Below are 9,070 nucleotides of genomic sequence, written 5' to 3'. Positions count from 1 at the left end.
ATATATATATATATATATATATATATATATATATATATATATATATATATATATATAATGTCTTTGTCGTTATAAAAAGTGAAACTTTTCTTGCAGGAATGAACTGGAGAGGCAGTTTTTAGAATGCCTGGAGTTCAATATTAATGTTCCAAGTTCTGTTTATGCCAAATATTATTACGAATTGAGGACACTGGCCATGGCTAACGACTTACAATTACCACTACAACCATTATATAAAGAACGCGCGAGGAAACTAGAGGTTTAAATTTACTTCATTGCCTGTGACACATCATGCCCTTATTATTATTTGTGGGAACAGTATTTGGCAGATAAATTAAACGTAGTGAATCTATTGAGTTTTAGGAAATCATGTGCTACTGTATTTGGCTTGAAGTTCCATTATATTGGAAAACACGTTGCACTGAACGATCGGGCATCATGGTGAATAGTAGCTATTGATGTCATTGAGTCAACAGGCTCAGAATCATTTTAATTTTGAATTGTTAAGAAATTTTTTGGATATGGATTATTGTTTTTTCGTAGGCACTCAGTCGAATCTACGAGGACAAAATGCAACCCGATTTGCGAATCACACATCGGAAAAGCTTTTCGGCTGAAAAGTTGTTAACCAAGGAATATCATACACCAGTCGTCATATCCTGATTTATTTATTCTCTGCGAGCATTCTTATGTAGAATATTCTGCAAAAGACTTTAGAGTAGTTCCAAATGGAAATTTACTGAAGTGGTCAGATCCGCTGAGTTCTGCTGTGCGCGCAGTTCTTTTTTTTTCCCCGCATAAGAGTTGCCAGGCAATATTAACAGTTCGGTGTTTCACATATCAGCATGTCGTAATGGATGATGTATGATGCCTCTATTCCTTTTCATTGTTCTTCCAGGAAGCAACACTGCATGGTTTCTCTATCCTTCTAAGAATTACTTCTTTATAACTTTAATGTGTACCCTGGTAATCTGGAGTGATTATGTATAGGGTAAAGACGATAGTCATTGCGGTGTATAAGCGAGTTCCTATCTCGGTACACGTTGCACAATTGTCATTCTACTCTATTTATTGATGTGTATTTAATTCTTACCGTTATTGTCTCTATATTTATTCATCAGTTTGTTTTTTCATATATAATAGGGCTCAATTCACAGAGAGTGGTGCACATATTGTTGACTGTTTCTTACAGAATCTCATTGATACTACAGTTATCTGCCGGTCGATGGTAATGAATTATCTATATATGTGGAATTATGAAATTAAGATTTTTTTTTGATGCTGTTTATATTCTGTGTGCGTAGTTCGTGTTGAACAATACTTACAACTCTATGGTATTGAAATGATCACAATTCAGATATTTTCCACCAGTTCTGAAGTAATGTTTATGAGATTTTTGTAGATTTTTGTATCATGGGTTCTAACCGTCACTGCACAGATGAAGCAGTTAATTTTGAACAAAAAGACGAAGGTATGCGTTATGCGATCAACTCTTACATTGATCTCCAAAAGGTTGTGATTTTTTATTTAAAAGTCTGAGTACCATAAGAGTAGATCTTCCTCCAAGCTTTGGTATTTGTGAATATAAATGTACCGTATGTCTAATGTGCAGAACTGTACATTTGACAAAGAAATGCATTACGCAATCAATTTTCGCATTGATCTGTAAAAGGTTATGATAAAGAGTGTTTTATGTCCCGTTTTTATTATAGGTCTTTTGGTTTTTTTTTCTTTTTTTTTTTTTTTTTACATTTGTATTTAGATAAAAGCGTTCATTCCATTATTTGTATCTTATTTCAAGTGATACCAAAAGTTATATTGCAGGTAGTAGTGCTGAATGAAGCAGTTGAAGGTTCTGGCGCAAAGATTTTCAAGAAGTGGGAAGATCGATTGGATAGGTGGGCTTTTGGCACAATGTTTATATTAGAAAGCATGAAATTTTATGTTTGCTGTAATGAGTAGAAATATTATTGCATGGATCAACTGCTCCTGTGACTGATATCAGGATAACCTTATTGCAGTAAGCTTATCTTAATATCAATTAAAGGAGCAGTTTATGAAGTTTCTCTTTAAAAACTTCCAGGACTATTTATGTAGAAAGCGACATTGATGAGGAGCTACTGTTCAACATACCATTCAAAGGACATGTAAAAATAACTGGTCTTGTGCTGGCCGGTGACTTAGATGGTACTCATCCATCATACATACGGCTCTATAAGGATCGACCATCAGTAAGTTTGTTCTGAGTATTGTCCTTCTGTACGGTCAGACGGAAAAAATGCAATTGTTTTTGGTTAACGTTCGATTGCTTATTTATTAGGATTGAACACATCACCACTTTCAAACATATTATATTTTTTAGATGTCATTTGAAGCAATGGCTTTAGAAGCTGATCAGGAATTTTCATTGAAACAGGACATCAACGCACAGAAAGATTATCCCATGAAGGCCTCAAAATTCTCAAATGTAACGCATCTCAGCTTGCATTTCCCAACCAATTTTGGCGAAAACAAAACTCGGATTTACTATATCGGTTTGCGAGGCGAGTATATTGCGGATATAAGGCAGCAGGTGGGATGTTAAATATTGATTTCCATTTTATTAAATCTTAAATAAATCATTATGGCATAATTTTCTCTTATGAAACATGCTTCCAATAATGGAAGTAGCGCAAGTTCATACTGAATTCATTTGCTCATAGACCTGATGAAAAAGGTTAATAATGTTAAGATTAATGATCTTGTTGGTTAATATTTGGTGAGTGTCGCATTTATATTCATGTGAAATGCAGAAGCATATTTTTCAGATATGCATTACAACATACGAAGCTAGGCCGATGCTTAAAGATCACAAAAGAGAAATTCCAGATGTCACACAGAGAGGTATCATGTAATTGATTTCTCTCTCTCAAAGTAAGCTTCTGCGCATATAATTTGTGGAGTATTTCTACATGTGTAATGTACATAATGCAGTGCAAATGTTATTACGTTGAGGATAAAATTATCGAGATAAGACGGCTGTGGAAGTCACGCGTTAAAATTATGCGCTACAAGTACCTAGGATTTTTTGAAAGAACTTTTTTAGTTGTTCTTTTTTTCTAGATCAAAAGTATACAAACGGTAACCATAGAAAAACTCATAAATGACGATGGGAAGATAATGAGCGATGAAAACACATGAAGGAATGAAAGTAATTGAAGATGAAAATATTTTATCAGTAGTCTCAACGTTGGGGACATAGAGAAGTGTATGTCTTTGCTAATCTATCCTCTTTTGGAATAAATCGTAGTTTGACATTAGCCTTTTTTTCGGCGTCATCCAGAAGAGCGTTTGGTAATACTATTTTTAGTTGTCAACACACAAATTTATTTTTTTCAAATTACAAAATTTTTGAAGGAATTCTTTCCAGTAGATTAACAAGTAAAGAAAGATCAGTTAAGCAGGTCTGAGCTACACAAACAAACTGCTTCACTTTTCGGAAATCCTGAAGCTATGAAATGATTCAGGCGTGAGGGGGGGGGGGGGGACGTGTTAGCTTTGCTTCAGTTGCACACTGAACAAGTTTGAGGGAAGGAGTTAAACGTGTAGGGAGGAGATTTTTCTTAAAATATGCTTTTATGGGTTTCTGTCGCTAGGCAACACTTTCAAATATGCACTGAATTCCATTCCACTTCGTAGTGCACAACCACATGGGAACCATCCCAAGGAATGCGCATTTGCATTACGACTCTAGTAGCATGTTAAAGAGGTCTAGCTATTTCATTTGGTTGTGTCGAAGTATTTTCATTTGAGGGCTGCGTTATATCGAAGTCTAATGCACTTTTGCTTGGTGTGTACCATTTAGTTGCTGACGCGTTACAGATGAAATGGATAGACTGACGTGGTACCAACCAGGAGAGTATATGGAAGATATAATCATTCAAAGCGGTCACGTGAGTATATATGACGGAGACGTGAAACAGGTATCACCAAATCGTCTTGTAGTATGTTCGCTTCATCTCTTGAAAAGAAAGTGAGGATTTATAAAATCTTGAATAGTTTCAGACAACGTATGAGCAAGGAACTGCTTCCCTCACATTGCATCGTATTATCTGGGCCGATTCCAATGATCCAGTGAGTAGTCTTATATCCTTTACTTTTGTTCTCCCCGTACTATCTCTGTTAAACGATTCAGTAGTTATACGTATTAGTTTCGACCCCGATATTTGACGCGGATATATGTCCTCAGGAATGTGTTGGCCTATCATAGTCAAGTCCATTTCTTTAAGGCCGCTCCGTTGTGAACATTCATATTTTTCACTCTAAACTCATTCCCAAAAGATACTGATTTGCAAAACTGCGTTCGACACTTTTTTTTTTTATTTTTTACAGGATCATCGGCTAATTTTACATCACTCATTGGTAGCTGGTATTGAGAAGCACCATAAGTCGATGTTCCGTCGAGGTGGCAAAATTATCCTTTCGTTGCATCCTAAACCACTTGGGCAACAGCGAGGCCCTTTCGCCTCTTCTTCTTTTAATTATATTCGCCTTGTTTTTCGAAATGGGGGAGAAGACGAGGTGATTATCCATCTGGTTTCTCTTTGTATGGATGTCTGCCAGAAGGCCAGCAAATAAATCATTTTAAAGAATATGTTGTTCAATTTGCCTTGTTCTTTCTCGGTAGGACCAATAAGTTTAATAGTTGTGGAGAGTACTTGTCAATTTTTAGAACTGCTTGTGTTTAGAACCTCTTTCCTGATTTTCGTAAAATTAAAAACTGTTCTGACCTATTTTGATTAAAGTACTGTAATGAAACAGCAGATAGGTAAATATGGCAGAACTTACTAGCTACTTCCTTTTCATTTGGATTTTATGTGGTTATTTTCGTTTGCAGTTCTTTGAAAAATACAAAGAAGCACTGGGATTGAATACGTGGGAACGAATACCTTCTGGTTGCGCAACGTCAGGCCCTGTCGCTGTATGCTTTAATGTTTCCTTAATTTGTTCCCTGAATTAAATTAGCTTACAACAGAGTGCAATATGAGTAAAAAGTACTCGAAAAATTGAGAGTTCAATGGAATTTAAATAAGAAAGTGTGCTTAATTAGAAATGCACTGCTTCTGAATATTAGTGGTTTGCAAATGAGCGAATTTGCTTTCGTTTCATAATTTATGGTAATATTTTACTTATTTCAGTTACGCAACTGTAACACTGCGATGCCACGAGTCGTAGGTATCTTAGGCATTGAGAAAAGACTTGCTGAAAACCATCATCGTACTCATGAAAGCATAAGTCAGGTTACTGATCTGTGTTTACTACATAATAAAGGAGACACGAAGTGTTTGTGATAGTTTTTCACTTTAGGCTAGGCGGAACTTATTTCAGGCTTTTGAAGATATGAATCGACTGATGGAATATGCACGAGAAATGGTGTCCCTTTCGAAGGTTATCACCGATAAATTGCGAGCAAGAAAAGGCGAGATAACTGATGATGAAGTGAGTGAGTCCTACCTCCAGTTTTCTCTTCCAGGTTATTGTATGTGAATGCTATCTTCAATTTCAGACTATACGCTTCAAGACCTACTTACTTAGTCTTGGCGTTAGCGATCCAGTGACAAAGTCAACATTTGGCAGCAGTGCGGAATACTACAAAAAACTTGCGGAAGAGTTGACTGCGGTGTTATGTGCCCCTCTTAAGGTTCATTCAAGTTTTTGGCGTAGGCAATACATTGACTTTTAAAATACGTTCATTATATAATGGTAATATAGTGTGTACGTGTGCAGGAATGCGGTGGTATGATGACTTTATCAGACGTATATTGTCGTATTAACAGAGCTCGTGGTTTAGAGCTCTTGTCACCAGAGGACATTTTGAATGCATGTCAGATGTTGGAACAAATGAATCTACCCATATCGTAAGTTAATCATTACAAGTTGACCTGTTTACTGGTTTACAATACTTTTTGATTAAATTTCTATAAGAACAGTTTGAACTGATCCCAATAAAAGCGTCATTTCAGCAAACTAATAGTGGCTGCCATAATAAAAAATTTATTACACAGCACACAAAAGTTTTGGAGCTTTTCTGGGATAAATGACTCGAAAGGTTGAAAAAATTTATTACAGTTTAAATCGTTTTGAAAGTGGCGTCATGGTTGTACAGCTGAAAGAGATGAGTGTAGAAACCACGATTGAGAGTACTGCGGAGTTAGTAGCAGTTATGGGTACTTGTAATGCTACTAAGCTTGCTAAGTGTCTCGGCATTACAGTCATTCTTGCAAAGGAGAGGTAAGATCTTTCTCGTCGTGTTTGGGAGCTGTAGGTCTTTTTAAAAGTAGTAGGTTGTTCAAATAAATTTCCATGGCTTGTAGTTGATAATTAACAAAACCAGAAATGCCTAATATATAATACTATCGGGGTATTTCCGATACGCGTAGTTAATGTCATGATACACAGAAAAAGTAATGTGCGAAGTAATTACAAATGCGCGTTTTGCCAGGAAATTCTTCATAAATGTTTGTTTAAAAACTACAAATTTGTGGGAAATTTTTTCATTTCAACTGTAAACTCAGCAAATTATTTTTAAGGTTGCTTGCGGCGGAAGCTCAGGCGAAGCTTTGCCGTGATGATACCGTTGAAGGTCTTACGTTCTATCCAAATCGTTTCATGACTTCATGCTAACATCTATACATAATCTTATTCAAGATATGATTTCTGTGTCCTAACTTTTCTATCATCTAGACAAATTAAGCTTCCAGTTTGTATTTCGTATCACTTTCATACTATTCCTTGGATCTCAGCTGTTCCAGTACTACGCGACACTAATTTCCATACTCTTCGATTTTTATTCGTCCTCGAATATGTTTTTAAGAGTTGATGAAATTATCCTGCACATGTATTATTTCATTATAGGTATTAAAGGTCTACGTCTAGTCCTATAGTTGTTTCAGACTTCGTAATTGATTTATTCTTTTTTATCTTTACGCCATCCAGAGTATATTGTTTGTTGTTATTGTTCATAATTTATTTTTTATGAATACTTTGTTCTGCGCATTAAAATAATGTAGTTTTGATAGAATAATTTCTTTGTATATACCACGTGTTGCTTTATCCTTATATATATTGTGATTTTGGAAAATTTTGAAGATATGCATACCAGATACACTATGTTTTCTGTCGGTTTTAATAATGATGAATGATTTTTGAAAATATTCAGAGATATGGAAGACTGGGTTTATTCTTCGCCCTGATTTCTTCTGTATTACTTACCGTGGATGCTTTATTTTATCTTATTCCACTTCATCAGGAATTCCAAAATTACTGCTCGACAGATGGAAAAGATATTACAGTTGGGTCAGAAGACTCAAATCCTTCAGTTATTCGCTTTTTAGAAAATGATCATAGTATATATATTTGAGCCGTTATGCCTAGTCGCTGACTGTATTTACATTGATAGTTCTAGGTTATCAAGAATTTGCTAAAATACTAATAAAAAGGACAGATTTCTCTACTCAGGTTTTCTGATCGGTATTTAGATATCCACATTCCTTCTAATATTCCCTTTGAGCCAACTTAGAATGAGCATGAATTATGTTGGAATTGGAAGTTAGTGGAATTTGAGCGTTGTTTCTTTTGTATTTCAGAAGAGGTCGTTGTACTGTAGAGTTGTTTGAATAAATTATGTCTGAAAGGGCGCTTGTGGAGTCGGATGAGCATTATGAGGAGCCTTTACCTCCACACGATGAAGAAGATAGCCAGGTTGCAAGCAACGAAATAAATATGGCTATGAACGGCGGTAGCGAACAAAACACCAGACCTGATACGACCACTGCGCAGGTTCTTTTTCCTGCGGGCTCTTCCCTCTCTTCGCAGGTTTCGTTTTCAAGCATACTTAAAATGTTTTATTAAGTTTTGAAACAATTATTTGTTTTGTCTGTAATGATTAAATAAGGGGATTAAGGATGTGGAGGATGAATTATTGGGTGATGATGATGACAGTGATGACGAAGAAGTGGTTGTCACTATTGGACAAATTAAGCAAAACGTTCCGTTTTCTGCTGCGGTAAGTCTTGTTTTAAGAAGGTAGAGAGAGGAACTGGAAGGGAAGATGAGACTTGAAGGGGAAATAGACAAACATTTTAATTAGTCTTATGACTTGACTGATTTTTGTATGGGTGCTATGCTGAAACGGTAGTAAATTCAGAAAGCAGCCGGAAGTAGCGTTGGTAAGCTTGATATAGATGGAACTCCAACAATCAATGGGGAACCAATATACGACTTAGACTTGGCACAGATGGAGGAGAGACCTTGGCGAAAACCTGGTGCCGATATTACGGATTACTTCAATTACGGATTCTGTGAAGGTTGAGGTTTGGGAATATTTTCAAATCATATCCTAATATGAAATGCACTTCTATAAGAAGACTGTTTACAGAAACATGGAATATGTATTGCGAGAGACAGAGAAAACTGAGATCTGAATATGGTACGCAAGCTGCTGTTAACAAAGCTCTTTTCTCGAGTATTACTCTTATTACTCCAGTCTCGCAAAGTGCTACTTTAACAGGTAACTTTGAACATCGTACAGTGAACTTCATCGATATTTTTCCGCTCACCAAATCACTTAGAAAGTAAGGAGGTGATTTTTCTGGGGGTTCTTTTTTTTGCGTAATTTTAGTTTATGTCGATTTTTTCCAGAAATAAATAAATAAATAAATAAATAAATGAATAAATAAATATTAAATAAATAAATAAATATATATATATATATACATATATATATATATATATATAAACTGGTTGAATATTAAAGCATTTGGTAAGCAGTATTTCGGAAAACATCCACAAGAGCGGTATAAAATGGTTTGTAGTATGATGTTAGCATGTTTTTTGCCTTATTATTTGTTTTCGTTCAGGTGGCCGGCAGCTACAAACAATCCCGATTCTGGGACAAGAGAAATCATCAATGGATCTCAGCGGTTTCAAATTAGAAGCAGTGAGTTTAAGGAGGTTTTTTATTGGAATAAACTAAGTTATAAAATTAGGATTTATTAGAGTATATTTTAATCTTTCTTATTAAGAATCAACA

The 9,070-nt window shown here is 35.4% G+C and overlaps 4 protein-coding genes across 6 annotated transcripts in view; all 4 read left to right on the top strand.

Annotated features, from left to right (window-relative positions):
* The window catches only part of LOAG_16731, a gene marked incomplete at its 5' end in the record, with an annotated part of 3,780 nt that extends 2,529 nt beyond the window's left edge, over positions 1–1,251 (top strand). Inside the window, 2 exons of one of the 2 annotated variants that reach the window (XM_020449381.1) lie at positions 97–259; positions 544–1,251. In XM_020449381.1, coding sequence (XP_020307112.1) covers positions 97–259; positions 544–663 — 283 coding nt within the window. In that variant the 3' untranslated portion in view covers positions 664–1,251. Of the gene's footprint in view, positions 1–96; positions 260–363; positions 464–543 lie in introns of those variants that run through there. The other variant, XM_020449382.1, reaches the window with a different exon arrangement.
* Positions 1,252–1,284: 33 nt separating this feature from the next.
* On the top strand, positions 1,285–3,074 carry LOAG_10117 (hypothetical protein). Its single transcript, XM_020448093.1, has 5 exons — positions 1,285–1,512; positions 1,825–1,898; positions 2,084–2,231; positions 2,363–2,572; positions 2,808–3,074. The coding sequence occupies exons 1-5, from the start codon at positions 1,414–1,416 to the stop codon at positions 2,892–2,894; spliced, it is 618 nt and encodes a 205-aa protein (XP_020301735.1). The 5' UTR covers positions 1,285–1,413; the 3' UTR covers positions 2,895–3,074.
* A 7-nt stretch (positions 3,075–3,081) lies between these two features.
* On the top strand, positions 3,082–6,979 carry LOAG_10115. Of its 2 annotated transcripts, XM_020448091.1 has the most exons (11): positions 3,082–3,247; positions 3,862–3,962; positions 4,045–4,113; positions 4,372–4,560; positions 4,877–4,960; positions 5,178–5,279; positions 5,368–5,478; positions 5,546–5,680; positions 5,767–5,897; positions 6,109–6,270; positions 6,570–6,979. In XM_020448091.1, exons 2-11 carry the CDS (start codon positions 3,867–3,869, stop codon positions 6,661–6,663), a joined length of 1,173 nt encoding a protein of 390 aa, XP_020301734.1. In that variant the 5' UTR covers positions 3,082–3,247; positions 3,862–3,866; the 3' UTR covers positions 6,664–6,979. The 2 variants fall into 2 exon arrangements, with proteins under 2 accessions (XP_020301734.1, XP_020307111.1); XM_020448092.1 differs by lacking the exon at positions 3,082–3,247 and having other exon boundaries at positions 3,816–3,962.
* Positions 6,980–7,619: 640 nt separating this feature from the next.
* Positions 7,620–9,070, top strand: part of LOAG_16730 (pre-mRNA 3'-end-processing factor FIP1) — a 5,180-nt gene continuing 3,729 nt past the window's right edge. The window contains exons 1-4 of the mRNA XM_020449380.1: positions 7,620–7,854; positions 7,943–8,044; positions 8,186–8,345; positions 8,417–8,548. Coding sequence (XP_020307110.1) covers positions 7,663–7,854; positions 7,943–8,044; positions 8,186–8,345; positions 8,417–8,548 — 586 coding nt within the window. The 5' untranslated portion in view covers positions 7,620–7,662. The remainder of the gene's footprint in view (positions 7,855–7,942; positions 8,045–8,185; positions 8,346–8,416; positions 8,549–9,070) is intronic.

This window comes from Loa loa, assembly GCF_000183805.2.
Source record: "Loa loa unplaced genomic scaffold supercont3.15, whole genome shotgun sequence".
NCBI classification, from domain to species: Eukaryota; Metazoa; Nematoda; class Chromadorea; order Rhabditida; family Onchocercidae; genus Loa; species Loa loa.
The sequence above is the reverse complement of the archived record's forward strand: the minus strand, read 5'-3'. Positions and strand labels throughout refer to the sequence as shown.

Bases quoted from the DNA above. Each gene is read 5' to 3' on its own strand.
- LOAG_10117 (XM_020448093.1), top strand. From the start codon at position 1,414: ATGGGTTCTAACCGTCACTGCACAGATGAAGCAGTTAATTTTGAACAA. The intron at 1,513-1,824 runs GTTGTGATTTTT...GTTATATTGCAG, and splicing joins CTTACATTGATCTCCAAAAG to GTAGTAGTGCTGAATGAAGC. The intron at 2,573-2,807 runs GTGGGATGTTAA...CATATTTTTCAG, and splicing joins TTGCGGATATAAGGCAGCAG to ATATGCATTACAACATACGA.
- LOAG_10115 (XM_020448091.1), top strand. From the start codon at position 3,867: ATGGATAGACTGACGTGGTACCAACCAGGAGAGTATATGGAAGATATA. The intron at 4,114-4,371 runs GTGAGTAGTCTT...TATTTTTTACAG, and splicing joins GGGCCGATTCCAATGATCCA to GATCATCGGCTAATTTTACA. The intron at 5,898-6,108 runs GTAAGTTAATCA...AATTTATTACAG, and splicing joins CAAATGAATCTACCCATATC to TTTAAATCGTTTTGAAAGTG.